Genomic DNA, 15,844 nt, shown 5'->3' on the forward strand with positions numbered 1-15,844 from the left:
AGAAGGCCTCCTGACGGCGCCCTTCCTAGAATGAGCCAATGAGAAAGGCGAAAAGGGGCGCGCGGGCAAAAAAGGCCCGGCGTCGCCCCGGGTGCCAAAGTTCCGTGTTCCGTGCCGCAGAAGTTTCTCGGGGTCTTAGAGTGGGCTCTTCCTGCCGTCATCTCCGGATGGTAGGTGGTTTGCCAACTCTGCTGGTGGGTGTGGCTTTTCTTTGTGGCAGTACTGTCTCTAAGGCGGAACCCGAGCCGGGGGTGTCTAGCCCTATTGTCAAGTACCTGTGTGACCTTGAAAAAATCTCATCCTCTTTAGGGCCTCACTTATGCCCCTCTGGAAAACGGGCAGTTTCTCAAACCGACAGAAGAAAGGGTCAGAGTTTCTGATTTGTTAACTAAAGGTACCCTGAAGCCCTTAGACTCAGAAGTTTGTTGCACCATCTCCTTTCTCTTTCCTCACCCCTCACTCAGCAGCCTTTCATGGCTCGTCAGTGCCGTTAGGAGTAAGTTTTCAGAAAAGCCTTTTTCTGATGAACTAGAAGACCCTGAATAGTCTAGCCTTAGGCAACATTTCCAGATGCCACTCCTATCCCCAACCCCCATTCACTGTACACCCTTCCAGGCCACCTTTCCCAAGCCCACAGCCACTACTCAGTGCTGAAGTACAACACTAAATTGTTTAAGGCTCTGCTCCGGCTCCCCTCCTGGGGATAGCACGAGCTATCCCACCCTCAGACCTTCTTGTCCTGGCAATCAGACCCTAGCACAGCCAACAGTCACCCAAGAAGGTAAATGCTAGTATCACCTCCATTTTCCAGATAAGGACACTGAGATTGGTAGAGGTCAATGCGCTTGCCCAGGGTCATACAGTAAGAAACTCACAGAGCCAGAACATGAACCTGTCACGCCTTATTCCTGTGCTTTTCATTCCTACTCTACTCTCGGTATGCTTCAGAGCCTACCCTGTGGGTTAGATTTTTCATTGTTTTGAGGGAGAGGGATGCTGTAATGGATCTGAATCCTGAATTCGAATACAACTCAACCCTTTCCTGCTGTGTGACCTTGGCCAGGTGATCATCATCTTTGAACCTCAGTTTCATCCTCTGCAAAATGGAGGTGATAACTGCATGTTGTATAGGATTAGAGGAGAGTTTGATAAGATCATATAAGGAAAGTGACAGGGGGCCTGACACAGTACTTTTTATATCCTTTCCATTATAAGTGCTCAAAGTGGGACAGTGTACCTGGAGCTGATGGTTGGGGCAGGGTGGTGGGTAGTGGGCAGCTCTCAGGAGGTTATGGGAGCACCTTAACCAGCAGGAGTAGGCAAGGAAGACTTCTTGGAGGAGGGGATGTCTGAACGAAGAGCTAAAGTAGAAGTAGGAGATAACCACGTGAGGAGGGAGGGAAGGGAGAAAGGCAGAGGGTACAGCAAGTGTCAAGGCTTAAAAGTGGTTTTCTTCCTTTGAAAAGATTCTTTTGTGGAACATAGGAGAGGAGTTATGATGGTGACATGGCAGGTCAGGCACACCCATGTACGCATGAGTCTCTAGGCATACAATCTCTCTTTCATGGATATACACACATGCAGAGTCAAGTACAGAGAATCATGTCACACAGATAAACACCAGTACACAGAACTGTAGTGTCAAACATTCCTATACATGCATCCAGAATCACAAACACCACACAGACAACACACAGGTACAAAAAAAAATCACAATGCCTCCTACACTCAGGAACACAGAAATCCAAAGTAATGATGAGAAAGATACATGAGGCTGAATCATTTCGCCCAGACACTAATACACGTAGGAGGAATTACAACCCTCCCCATACACAGGTTCACAGAATTATGTCACAGTGACCCACACAGAACGAAAACATCACCAGACACACAATGTTACATAGACCTACGTAGGAACACAGTGTCACACGCAGAATCACAAATGGACACCCAGTACACTCACACCCCCTGAAGCAACCCTAGAGATGAGTCAACACACAGAGCTCTGGTGCCTACCAAGGCGAGATCTTTATGGCGGTTTAGAGATTATTGGGTTTCAGAGCCAGCATGGCTGGTCTGGTCCCTCGCCGCTCCCCAGCCCAGATTAGGTCACCCCCTGAGGGAGAGAGGGGTCAGATCCTTCTCCCCCTCCAACATAGCACCGATCTGGACAGGCCATCTCTTGATGAAATGATGAGAAGTGCCTTCCAAAAAGGGAGTGAACTGGGTGGAGAGAGTGAGGCTTTCTCCTGTGGGAGACCAAGAAGAGCACCATCGTAGAAAGAAGTTTGGAGAGGGGCAGGGACACGGGGTGGCAGAGTCCTGAGGAGTCCGGGCCTCCTCCCCATCCCGCGATATGTAGATTGGGCTGTGCGTGTGCCTGTGCGGCTGGGGAAGTCTCCTGGATTGTGAGGGAGCCCTGGGTTCCCCAGATACTTGGAGTTAAGTAAAGGTAAGTATATGTCTGGTGGACTAAGGTGGGGAGTGGAGGGGGTCTGGACAGAGAATTTTTAGGGATATGAGACTGAGATATGAGAGGCTTGAGCAGGAAGACCATTAGCCCAAGGACCTGGGGGGTCAGGGTCTGGAATGGAAAGACTTAAGACAGAGAGTAGTAACTGGAGCAAGTTGAGTTGGGTGGGAAGCCCAGAATAGAATTAGGAGGGTGGGGTCTGAAATCAAAGAGTCCGAGGTTTTAAGATTTGGAACCAGAGGAATCTACAGGGCAAGGTCCAGATTCTAAAATCAGCTGAGTTCTAGAACCACAAGAATGTGAATCTGAAATCAGAGGCAGTTGGGAGGCTGTGAGATCTAGAACCAAAGATAAAGAGTAAAGACTAGAATTTGAAAAAGTCTGAAGACCAAGTTCTAGAACCAGAGGGATTTGGGCGAGCTTAACCCTAGAAGCTTAGAGCTGTAAGGTCTAGAACCAGAAAAGTTGATAAAGCAAGGTTTGTAATCAGAAGATGTTTGAAGGCTGAGTTCCAGGTGCAGGGTAATTTGGAGTCATAAAATGTGGAATAAGAAGAAATTGGAGATTGTAAGGTCTAGAACCAAGGGAATTTCTAGGATGAGGCCTGAAATCAGAAGACATTTAAAGCCAGTTTCTAGGACCAGAGAAGAGCAAGATAATCAGATCTGAAATCAGAGAGTCTTGTAAATTGCAAGACATAGAGGTTTATGTATAGTCCGGAACCAGTAAATGGTAGAGATCATGAGGACTAGAGTGAAGGAGAACTGGAATGTGGTGTCTAGTTCAAAAAGTACTAATTATAAGCTCAAAACATAAAACTCATCTCTTCCTTTGGATGGGAAAAGCAAGTCTAGGAGTTGAAAAGGAAAAAGCTGGGCATCATGAATCAAAAATGATCTAGACATTACAAAGTCTGGATTTGGAAAGACATGCATCAAAGGTCAGGAAGACTAGCACCAATTGAGAGCTTGGGGTTGTGAGATCCAACATCAGAGGAAATCTTTGGTCTTAAGAGCTGGAATCAGCAGGAGTGGGAGCATGTGCCATTGGGAACAAGGGAGAAGTGTGGGAAGAGCTCTAGAACCAGAGGAAGGCAGAGTGAGTTCTGGAAGCAGAGGATTCTGGTGGTCCTGCGCCAGAGGGGGTTGGAAGTTGTGAGCCTTAGAACCAGATAGCTTTGGAGACTGTGAAGAAGAAAGAGTAGGAAAGTGTGAACTCGAGAATGAGAAAAAGCTGAAGACTGTAAGATCTAGAATTCCAGTGCTTTGGAGGATGGGAGAGCTAAAGCAGACCACATTGGGCATCGTGCAGTCTGGAACCAGAGCTGGATGGGGACGGCGGCACACCATCTAGAGCCAGAGAATGTTGACGGTTGTACAGTCTAGAACCAGAGGAGGCTGGGAGTGGCACAGTCTAGAACCACAGAGGGTCAAAAGCTGAGTGTGGACTAGAACCAGAAAGGGTTGGAGGTTGTATGGTCTGGAAGCAGAGGCAGGAGGCTACACCTGTGATAGAAAAATCAGCGATGGAGTTGGTGTCCAGGTCAGGCTGGAACCAGCTGGAAGTCCAGACTGGAGGTGTGGGCAGAGCTAGGTGGCTGCTTGGAAGGCTCAATGAGAAGTCATGGGGTGTGGAGGAGGGGCAGTTAGGCAGTTAGGTCTGGCCCAGAGGTCCCCCTTCCCCACTGACACCTACGATGAGAGGGGGAGATCAGAGTCCCACATTCTTATAAACCCCGGGCAACTTGTAGCAATTAAAAACATACCATGAAAACAACAAAAATAAGAATGAGAGAAAGATGGATAGAAACGTGAATATGATTATCAATACACCCCAGAGCCCAGAAATACAGATCTGAACCCCAACTTCCCCCACCCCCCAATTACCGAAAATAAAGCCAAGAGAATTGAAGAAAAGGATGAGGTAACCAGGATTGAGAACCTCAAAGGAAGTCCTGAGTGAAGCGGGAGGGGGCCAGGGACCCCCTCCCAGAGGTCACTGAGCTGAGACCACCCCCGAGCGCCCCCAAATGCTGGGGGGCGGAAGGGTGGGGGCTGAGGTAGGCCCGAGGCGGGTGGGGGTCACCGAGAGGAGAGAGGGAACCCTTCTCTGGGCACCGCCATCCTGTGCGTTGGCTGCCGGCTTGGAGTATGGTTGACATCCTTTCTTGGGGAGGAGAAAGGAGAGCAGAAGAGGAGCTGACTCAGATGGCCTGGGCCAAGCCTGCCACTAGCTGAAAGTGGCTCCTGGGCTGGGCCGTGTCCTCGTCCGGGTAGAGAGAGAGCAGGGAGGGGCCCGGACCTGTGGGGGAAGATGGAAGGAAAACCAATGCGGAGGTATCACCCCAGCCCGTCTTCCCTTCCAGACAGTTAAAAGCCTGACTGCTGGGACTTCCCTGGTGGTCCAATGGCTAAGAATCCGCCTTCCAGTGTAGAGGACACAGGTTCCACCCCTGGTCAGGGAACTAAGATCCCGCTTGGTGCAGCCAAAAAACTAAAATGGCAACCCCCACCCCCCCACTGCCAAACTCCTTTCCCCACTGCGTGCACTGTTTTCCCCCAGTAGCACTGTTTTGCATTACTGTATTTGTTTCTTTGTTCTGGACCAGCTCCCTCACTAGAATGTCAGCTCTGTGAGGGCAGGGAGTTCTGCCTGCTTCGCTCCTAGGTGTGTCTCCAGCTCCTCAGACAGTACCTCGCATTTACTGTGTGTTCAGTGAATATTTGTTACACATATAAAGGAAAAGAATGAATCAAGGGACAGTGACCGTGGCTGGAATGGAGAATGTGATGCAGAGTGTCGTCTGAGATGAGGCAGTGGTCAGACCCCACGGAGACTAGAGTCCAGGCTGAGGGGCTGCCTCTTTCTGAAGGGCACTAGGGAGCCACAGAAGAGCTTTGAGCAGAGGAAGACCAGGGTCCGATTCATGCTTGAGAAAGCTCTCTCTGGCTGATGCCTAGAGGTTTCAGGGGAGCCGTGGCTGTTGACAGTGATGCTGGGAGCCACACAGACACAGCAGCCTGTCCCGCTCTGCAGGGGGGCTCTGGAACCAGACCAGCATCACCGCAAGGGCGAGCTTTTTGAGTGTTTCTTATGAAACCAGTCTCGGCAGCTTCTCTACAAGTCCTCAAAACATCTCCTTAAAGTGTGAACTCTTACAATAGGCCCTCACAGAGGGGCTTCCCAGGTGGCGCTACTGGTTAAGAACCTGCCTGCCAAAGCAGGAGACGTAGGTTCGATCCCTGGGTCCGGAAGATGCCCTGGAGGAGGAAATGGGTGACCCACTCCAGTATTCTTGCCTGGGAAATCCTTTGTCCTCCATGGACAAAGGAGCCCGGTGGGCTACAGCCCCGGGGATCGCAGAGTCGGACACGACCGAGCGACTGAGCATACTGTCACTAACAGAGGCGGGGAACCGGGACTCCAGAAGCAGAAACTTTCTCCCAGGGCCACAAGCTGGGAATGACCAAGGTGCAATCAAACAAGGGCTTTGGGAGACCGGGCTCCACTTCCACCTCAGGGGGCAGGTTTGGCCAGCCCCTGCCTCCCTCAGGGCCTCCTCTTCTTTCTTCCCACAGTGCCCCCCCAACCCCTGAGAAAGCAGGAGGGGCTGCCTGTTTCCACTAAGGTCATGGGCAGGCACTGACAGCCCCCCACCACCCTCAGGCTCACCCCACCTTCTCTCAACCATCTCAGGCACCTCTCACGGGAGACAGGGACCCAGGGCCCATCTACCCAGGCTGCTACTCACCCAGGCGCTCATTCAGCTCCAGGAGGTGGGTGCTGGGATCCTGCCGGCTCCCTGGTGCTGGTCCTCCTGTCAGAAGGAAGCTCTAGGAGACAAAGACAAAGCCGCCGTCATTACCATCACATCCAAGGAGGCAGGATGGTGCAATGCTTAAGGGCACCGTGGAGGTCAGTGGCCACTTATCAGCTCTGTGACCTTGGGTGAGTCGCTGTCCCAGACATGCTCTGCAGCTCCTTCCAGAGCCTTGGTCTTCCCTTCTGGGCTCCAGCAAGCTGACCTGCTCCCATGGACTCCATCTAGGTGCAGCCTTGCTGCTCCGTGTTTTCCCTTGGGGTTCACGATGATAGTGATACCAGCAGATGGTGATATCATCCCATGATGATGGTAGATGCCAGCAGGCGGGAGGAGGAAGACCAGGGATATCTGATCTTCTAGCTGCTTCCCCGCGGGCTCATCATGGGTTGGCTGTGTCCCTCCACCGAAGGTGTCAGCTCTTACCAGGTGGACCCTACTCTCTCAAGGATCTGGTCACCACCGCCTTGCCCTGTGCCTTCAGGCTCGAGGTGGTGTTGCTAATCCCAGGGTCTTGCCCACACCTTTACGGACAGTCCTGTTACTAAATTCTCCTTAATACCCCATTTGAACATGCTCTCTGTGTCCTGTCCAGACTCTGAGTAATAGAGTTGCTTAACCTCTTGAGTGTAAATGTGAATAATAACACTTGGGAATTCCCTGGTGGTCCAGTGTGCCTTCACTGCTGAGGGCCCAGGTTCAGTCCCTGGTCAGGGAACTCAGATCCCACAAGCTGCCTGGCATGGCCAAAAACAAACAAATAAACTTAAAGAAAAAAATGTAAAATAATTATTGCTATTCAAGAGTGGCTGTAGGGATTGAATAATTTACTTATGCTAGGCATTTAGTGCAGTCAGCATCTGGCACATGGCAGACACTCAATAAGTAAGAAACTTGGTATTATCAACCTGATATTATACCCTCATGTTCAAACAGCTCTGTTCAGACTGAGAATTCAGGCTTTTGTTTGGTTGGTTTTTATATGACCATTTATCAACAGCCCACTAAGGAGCAGCTGAGGGCCTGATTTCATTGCATCTCATGCCAGTCCTATGGAGTGTAACTATCCCCACTCTCCAGATGAGGAGACTGAGGCTCAGAGTGGTGACCTCACCCACACACCCAAGGTATCAGAGTTACTAGGTGACAGACCTGAGATTTGAACCCAAGTCAGTCTGACTCTAGTGTCTGTACACTTAAAGCTACATGAATAATCCAAGGCCAGGACAGTGCTAGATTTACCAGGGGGCGGTGGAGGGGGAGGGAAGTGGTTGCCATGGGAGCTGAGGTTTCCTACAGATACTCACCCTTGTTGTTTCTCCCCTTACTCTGCTTATTTTTTTCTTCTTAGCACTTACCACCAACTTAGATCTGTTTGCAAAGCCCTTTCATACCTATTGCCTGAGCCAGCAGATCAAGGTCCTACCCTTGACTGAATGACTGACCGACCATTTGACCTTCAGCCAGCCCCTGCCCTCCTTGTTTTTCCGTCTCTAAAAACAGTAGGTTTAAGCCTGCTAGGTTCTGAGGGCCAGAGAATCCCACGCCATGCAATCCCACACATACCAGGCTGAGGGGAGGCAACAGGAAGTTTTCGGGTTCTGGGCTGGGGGATCGTTTGGGGGGTCTTATGCCCAGGAGCTCCACCTTCTCTGCCTCGTCTTCTGAGCTCGGGACCAGGGCCCTGGAGGGAGACAGGCAAGAATCTCAGGGCCCAGCAAACCTGGGCAGCAAACCTCGTGTACGCAGGTAAGGAGCGTCCATTCACTCCCCCAAGCACCCGTTTATTACTTTACTCATCCACCCACCAATCCATTCATTCTTCTGTCTATCAATACATCTTCCCATTCATCTAGCCAATGACCCATCACTCACCCGCATACCTATACAGCCTCCATCCATCTGACCTTCCATTCATCCACCTATCCATCCATCCACCTACTATACTCACTAATTTCCTCCCTCTCTCGTTTTATAAATCTTTGTTAGGTACCCCCTGTATCCAGCTCCAGGCTGAGAGCCTTGGAAAATAATGAGATGTATCCATGGAAGCCTCGTAAGGATAGTTACTAATGGGCTCATGCCTGCAACTTGGAGAGCAGAAACTTGAGTATTAATAATAGTGATTGAGGGGGCTTCTGTGGTGGCTCAGTGGTTAAGAATCTGCCTGCCAGTGCAGGAGACACGGGTTCCATCCCTGGTCCGGGAAGTTCCCACATGCTGCTGTGCAGCTAAGCCTGGGCACCACAACTGTTGAGTCCGCACTCCAGGGCTCGGGAATGGCAACGACGGAAGCCCAAATGCCTAGAGTCCAGGCTCCACAGCAAGAGGCCACCCCAGTGAGGAGACCAAGCACCTCCATGAAGAGTGGCCCCTGCTCCCTGCAACTAGAGAAAAGCCCATGCAGCAATGAAGACCCAGCACAGCCCAAAATAAATAAAATTGTTAAAGAAAAATAATGATCTAACATCTTTGAAAGGGGGACACGGATCCTCTGAAATTATATGCGAAATCGTGTGTCGATACATGTGTGTGTCACGTTTCTTAGGAAGAGTTTGTGGCTTTCAAGAGATTCTCAGAGGTGTTGGGAAATTTGGTTCTGGACAGTTTCTCTGACAGCATGGCAGTGTCTTCTTCACTGTGACAAAAACTGTCACTAGGCCAGAAATATGTCCTAAAGGAGAGGTTGGCTGGTGGGATTTGAATAAACAGTAAGAACAGTGGAGGGAACTCCAGAAGGAGGGCACAGCCCAGACAAAGACATAAAGATTGAAACAAACAGGCAAGTGCTGGGGACACCAAGGGCCTGGCTGGAGCAGAGGTCAGGGTGGGAGGAACGAGGAGGGATAAGGCTGAAAGTATCGGGCAGGAGAAAGATGGGGTCAGGGACCTTCTCTCCACCTCCCTTTTATCTGAGTTCCCCGACCAGGGATTGAACCCGCGCCCTCAGCAGTGAAAGCACAGATCCTAACCACTGGGCTGCCAGTGAATTCCCTCCTCTTCCTTCCTATCCCCGCTCGACTGCAGCTCACCTCTTCCGAGCCCCAACCATGGGGGAGGATGCTGAGGGGTCCCCTCTGGAAGGGCTGGAGCAACTCAGCCGGGGGTCACTCCCCCAGCGGGGGAGCAGGGAGGTCTCAGGGGTTGGGGGCGACATGCCGTGGAAGCTCCGAGCACGGGGCCGGGGGACAGCCCCTGCAGGTCTGTGGTAGGCCCTGGGTAGCTGCTCGCTGGAGTTGAGCTGAAAATCATCATCCATGGAGATGTAGGGGGCCAGCATCTCCAAATCCAGAGCATCGACGTCCTGCAGAGGGCAGGAGGGAGTTAAGAGCATGAGCTTTGGCTTTAGGTGGACCTGGGCTGGAGTCCCAGCTCCTCCACTTCTGAGTTGTGTGCCTGCCATCAAGGGTCTGAGCCTCACTTTCCTCATCTGTAAAATGGGCAGAAGGACTCTATGGTAGCCAGTTGCCAACATGGCCCCCAAGGATCCTCACCTCTTGGTATTTAGGCCCTAGTTTAGTCACCAGCTACCATGTCCAGTCAATCCTAAAAGACATCAACCCTGAATATCCACTGGAAGGACAGATGCTGAAGCTCCAATACTTTGGCCACCCGATGCGAAGAGCTGACTTATTGGAAAAGACCCTGATGCTGGGAAAGATTGAAGGCAGGAGAAGGGGACGACAGAGGATGAAATGGTTGGATGGCATCACCAATTCAATGGACATGAGTTTGAGCAAACTCCAGGAAATAGGAAGCATGGCATACTGCAGTCCATGGGATTGCAAAGAGTTGGACACAACTTAGCAACTGGACAACAATAACAAAGACCTTGGAAAGACAAAAGGTGGTGTCTCGAATATCCTCAGTCTGAGAAAAGGTACTCTCCAGTTTAAGGATGTACCTCACAGGTCTTTTCAACCAAACCTTAGAGCTTCTATTAAACTTCAGACCTCTGTCACTCAGCCATCTCAACAGAAGCCTGAAGTAGAGAAGGGTTTATCTCAGAGATTAGTGGGTATGGCTTTTGTCTAGTGGAGTGAACTCCAAAGACACATAAACAGAAGCATTGGCAGCTTGGACTGAAAGAGAAAGAGATGGTATAAAATAAAAAGGGACCTTTGGATCATCAAAACTCTCTAAGAAGAAAGCAGGTTACAAAAACCACTCAGCTACAAACACGTGCTACCTTTTTCTGAAAAGGGAAGGATGACTGAATTACCAAGAGCCCAGAGGGTACAGCCAAGAACCGTATAGAAAAACTACTGGGAAATACTAGGAATGAGTTCTGATCAAGTAACTGTTTGTTTTAATTGAAGGATAATTGCTTTACAATATTGTGTTGGTTTCTGCCAACATGACAAGCGACTTTTGACATTTGCCCAGATGGATTTCAAAACTGCCATGGATCAGTGATCCATGTGCTCTCTCCTTCCCCCCATTTTTTTGAAGAGGAATATTTTGGCAGTTTTCTATGCCTGTCCCGTCACTGGGTATTGGGAATGTAGATGGCAGACAACGTGTCTCTTTAGTTCAGAGGCCAGCAGATTGAGAGGAACTGTATTTAGGTGCTCAGCCACACCCAGACCTGCCTGAGGTGATGAGATTCTGGACTTGAAATTGTAATGGGAAGAGACTTTGGGGGGCCTTGGGAGGGTGAGTGTACCTTGTTTGAGGGAGAGACGTGAATCACTGGGGGTCCCAAGGATCATTGCCTTCTGGCATTCCCACTTGTTTGTGCCTGCCTTCCACACTGTGCCGCGGTTGGTCTGTCTGACCAATACAATACAGCAGAAGTGGTGGGATGTCACTTCTGAGATTAGGATATAGATGACCACATCTTCTGTCTTGGGTGCTGTCTCTCTCTCTGATTACTTGCCTTGGGGGAAGCCAGCTGCCATGCTGTGAGGATGCTTAGGCAGCCTCTGTACAGGCCCACATGGTGAGGAACTGAGACCTCCAGCCAAAGCCATGATGGACTGCAGCCTGCCAGCAACCATGTGCATGAATTTGGAAGTGGATCCTCTAGCCCCAGGCGACTGTGGCCCTGACTGAGAACTTGACTTCAACCTCATGAAAGACTCAGATGAAACCATCTAGCTAAGCTGCTTCCAGATTTCTAATTCTCAGAAACTGTGCGACGTAATACATCAGGCCACTGTCATTTATCTCTCCAGACCATCAATCATCCAAACACTTTCCATCTATCAGCCATCCAACAGTCTTATCTATCCAGTGACCCATCCATCCATCCATCCATCTGGATACCTAAGCATTACCCATCCATCTTGCTACTATCACCCACCTAGTGAATTCAGTGACCCATCTATCTGTTCATCCATTCATCCCCTTAACCACGCCACCATCCTTCTCTAAAGCTTAGATATGTCACCCAGAACCCAGAGGTAAAGACCATTCCCTCCATGCTCGCCCTTACCTGAGCGATATCTAGATCTGTTTCTACTGCCTGCAGGTCTTTCCCAGAGGCCAAGACTTTGTGTGCATTCTCCACATCCACAAGTAGTTCATCTGGGAGATCAGCCTGTGGGGACAGAGAGTAGAGACTCAAGGAAATCTTGGGCCTGGGAGATGTTGGCAGTAAGGCAGTCTAAACATTTGAACTAGGGTTAGAAGTGAGGGTCAGTTGTCAGACAGCTGGGACACCAATCGAGTCAAATAGCAAATGTGAGTTTCTGAACCTGGGTGTGCAAAAGTCTGAGTGCCTGGGTGTAGACTGACAGAGCACACATCAGAGGTTCAAAAGACCGAAGTCTGAGGCCAAGATACTCAGGCTCTGATGGGTTAAAGATCTTGGAGTCTGGGGGGAAGCAATGTAGAGTCCAGTTGTCCCAAGGGTAAAGGTGAGGTCAAAGGTCGCAGTCTGTTTCTCTGGTGGAGAGAAGATATTTTGGGGGGTCATGAAGGTGGGGATAAGGAAAGTCAAGACTAGATAATATGGACCCCTGAGTCAAAGGTCAGCTTTCTGGACTCTTAAGTAAAAACAGTAACCATTATGGTCTACTGAAATCTTTACCAAGTGCTTGTCATGAATGATATCACTGAACCCTTGCCATAACCAATGAGGTGGCTATGTGCTACTATCCTAATTTTACAGGTGAGGAAACCAAGGCCCCATTTTTCCAGGGTAACGCAGCTCTACATGGCAGAATCAGGGTTTGAATCCAGGCTTGAGTAATCTACAACATCAGGCATTCTTGTCTCTGTGAGGTCAAAATTCAGAGAACCCAGGACTTCCCTAGCAGTGCAGTGGTTAAGACTCTGTGCTCCCACTACAAGGGGTGCAGGTTCGATCCCTGGTCAGGGAACTAAGATCCCACATGCTGTGTGGTGCAGCCACAAAGTAAAAATTAAAAAAACAGAATTCAGATGCTTAGTCACAAGCAATGAGGGGTTACCCTTGCCAGTCCCAAACATCCTACATTTTGATCCAGATAACAGTTGAAAGAATCTGGAATCTAGATCTTGAAGGAAGCCCAACTCCATCTCATCCCCAACCTTTCCACTCCACAGAGGGAGAAACTGACTCAGAGAATAGCAAGGTTCAAGCCAAAAACCCAAAAGCCTGGATCCTGAGGGCTGAAGTGGAGGGAATGCTTACCGGAAGAGGACTTTGGGGGCGCCGTGTGCCTGGGGGTGCACTGGGGGTAGCGGCTACTGAAGTCCCATCCAGGATTGGTGCCAAGAGGCGACGGAGGTCAGGGCTACAGAACCGACGGGGGTCAGCTGCCAGGGCAGCCTCACTCAGGGCAGGGGGGTGCAGGAAAGCCAGGATCCGGGGACCAGAGGTGTCTGCAGGACACATCAAGATGCATAGGACACAGGAAGGTCACTCAGAGTTGAGGGCAGAGCTCTCTGCCCACCTCAGGGAGCAGAACTGATGATATAATCAGCATGGACCCCGTTCACAGCATTGGGAGCTGAGTGCTGGAGAAGACCTGCTGGGCCAGGTGCCACCCCTTCAGTGGCCCTGAAGGGCCCTAGGGGACGGGCCAACATGGAGTGGGGCACACAGTAGATAGGGACAGTAGCAACTGCCCAGTGGTGGGGACATGTTTTAATATTTCAGATTGACACAGCTGGACTGGGGCACACAACTAACCTGATTCTCCAGTAGCACAGAACAGCCTTTGGACATTTGGCTCTGGTGGAGGGAGGGTGAGTGGGCATGTTGGGGGAGGAAGCCGGCCCAAGACCCTCAAGGAGGTTCTAAGGACCCTAGAAGTCAAGATGTGGTCCCGAGCCAGTTCTAAGTCAGAAACGGAAAGGGTGTGGGTGACCTCATACCACACCCAGGAGCATGGGCTGCTAGCAACCCTCTGCAGATGAAGCCCTAAAGAACAGTCAAGGAGGGAAATTCATTTATCCAGGATTGGAGGGGGAGGACGATGCTGTTAAGCAGGAGAGAAGGAAGAGGTAAAAAGAAGCCAGATGTGGAAGGGTCAAGACTATTGGAAGCCAAAGTACAGTGAAGTGGGAGCAGGGAACAAATTGAAAGTGGGGACAATTGGGGGTCACAGCAGGATCCAGAGCACAGGATAACAAGACTGAAGCAATTCAGGAGAAAGAGGGAAGACAGAAAAGAGCACTCTGGGCAAAGGAAACTGCACGTGCAAAGGCCCTGAGGCAGGAAGAGTATTACATTCCCAGAGCACTAAGGAAGCTGGTGTGGTTCAGAGAGTAAGAAGGGGAAGGAAGCAGGAGGCAGGTCACACGGGGCCAAGTGGGTCAAATGAAGGCACTTGGGCTTTCTCCCAAGCATCCTGGGGACACAACCCCACCCAGCCCCAGCCCGGCCCCATACCAAGTCTGTCTCCAGGATTAGGGGCATCCTTCTGAGAGGGGCTGCCCTGCTGAATGTGTCTGCGAGAGTGTCGCTCAGTTTGCTCCAGGGACAGCACCACTTCGGTCTCTTCCACCCGGCTGGGGTACAGGGCAGAAAGGGGAATGGGAGTCAGAGAGGGTGTCTGGCCCCACCCCTAGGCAGTGCCCTCCTAGTGATGTCCTGTTACAGGAGACCATCTCATCCAGGGGTGGGAGGGCATTGTGCAGAAAATAATCTGCCATGCTGACTTGTTTTAAAGATTTCAATTTTGTTGACTGCTTTTTTTAAATTATTATATTAAGAATAACATTGAAAAGAAAGTTAAGGGTGTCTTCCCAAATTCCCTCTGTGGAAGGAAAGGCAGGAAAAAAAGAGTTGGCATTTAGCACAGTCTGGGAAGAGAGAAAGAGAAGAGAGACTAAGGGGCCATTGAGGGGCAGAGAACAGGGAGATTGAAAGGCATGAGAACTAAATATTCTCTTTAAAGACATTTACTTATAAACACATTCTTATAAATGTATTGATGAAGACTATATATGTACCATATTCTTATGTTACCAAATATGAAAAATTTATAGGGCTATATTTTTATGAATAAGATTTTATTTAGGAAGCTTCTATTCATAGACATTTGCCACATTCAAAGGAACGAATTTATAAATATATGCTTCTGTCCCTCGTGTCTTCTGCCGCCCCCTCCCTCCCCAGTCTCTAGCTGCAGAAGCAGCCAAATGTTCCCTCTGTAAACTGGAGAATGGGGCCCGGAGTGGCATCTCCTTTGCATAACACTCTCGCGGACGGAGTGTGGGTGGTCCTTCCACCAGCTCTTCCAGAAGCTGGGACCCTGCCCCATCCTTACCCACCCCTTCTGGGCTGGAAACATCCCAATTGAGACTGGATCCAAAGCTACCCCACCCCTCTTGAAAAACAGAGGCTCACACAGTTGTGTGTACATGCACTCTGTACTCACAGGCACAAACAGGAACCCTCATATGCCCCCAGGTGTATTCCTGGTCTGGTAGGCACACATACTGTCTACACTGGGGCTAGCATACGCGCCTACATGCCACATGGGATGCACATATTCATTCCTTCCAGCCCTTCCCTTGTTCGTGCTGTCGCTCAGTCATGTCCAACTCTTTGTGATCCCGTGGGCTGGAGCCCACCAGGTTCCTCTGTCCATGGGATTTCCCAGGCAAGAATACTGGGGTGGGTTGCTATTTCCTCCTCCAGGGGCTCTTTCCAATCCAGGGATTGGACTCATGTCTCTTATACCCCTTCCTTGCATTGGCAGGTGGGTTCTCTACCACTGTGCCACCTCAGAAGCCCTTTCCTAGACAATCAGAAATACTTAGTGGTTAAGAGCAAGGGCAGCCAGCAGCCTGGGAGTCAGATTCCAACTCTGCCACGTACAAGCTGTGTGACCTTGAGCCTATGGCTGAACCTCTCTGGGCCTCATTTTCCTCTTCTGTAAAGTGGGGATAAGAAAAGTACCTCCTCCCCAGGTTGTCATGAGGCCTAAATAAGTTAGTATATGTCAAATGCATAGAACTGTGGCACAGGATGAGCTCTATATATTTGCCATTATTGTTTATTGAGCAATTACTATGTGCCAGGCACTGTTCTAGACACTGGAGATTCAACAGTGAACAAGACAGACAAGACTTTGGCTCTCGTGGTGGGAAATGCTAGTGGGAAAAGACAGACC

General features: G+C 50.2%; 1 protein-coding gene and 1 long non-coding RNA gene across 3 annotated transcripts in view; one reads left to right on the forward strand and one right to left on the reverse strand.

The window, feature by feature from the left end:
• Positions 1-84: 84 nt before the first annotated feature.
• Positions 85-9,528, forward strand: LOC139029825 (uncharacterized). Its single transcript, XR_011482056.1, has 2 exons — positions 85-170; positions 6,170-9,528. It is a non-coding gene; the product is annotated as an uncharacterized lncRNA (long non-coding RNA).
• The window catches only part of HIF3A (hypoxia inducible factor 3 subunit alpha), a 32,613-nt gene continuing 17,283 nt past the window's right edge, over positions 515-15,844 (reverse strand). The window contains exons 9-15 of one of the 2 annotated variants that reach the window (XM_020898075.2): positions 14,116-14,234; positions 12,913-13,103; positions 11,731-11,835; positions 9,326-9,597; positions 7,860-7,977; positions 6,225-6,306; positions 515-4,774 (exon numbers count right to left, since the gene is read on the reverse strand). In XM_020898075.2, the coding sequence (XP_020753734.2) occupies positions 4,677-4,774; positions 6,225-6,306; positions 7,860-7,977; positions 9,326-9,597; positions 11,731-11,835; positions 12,913-13,103; positions 14,116-14,234 (985 nt within the window). In that variant the 3' untranslated portion in view covers positions 515-4,676. Of the gene's footprint in view, positions 4,775-6,172; positions 6,307-7,859; positions 7,978-9,325; positions 9,598-11,730; positions 11,836-12,912; positions 13,104-14,115; positions 14,235-15,844 lie in introns of those variants that run through there. The other variant, XM_020898076.2, reaches the window with a different exon arrangement.

Source organism: Odocoileus virginianus, chromosome 20 (genome assembly GCF_023699985.2).
Source record: "Odocoileus virginianus isolate 20LAN1187 ecotype Illinois chromosome 20, Ovbor_1.2, whole genome shotgun sequence".
NCBI classification, from domain to species: domain Eukaryota; kingdom Metazoa; phylum Chordata; class Mammalia; order Artiodactyla; family Cervidae; genus Odocoileus; species Odocoileus virginianus.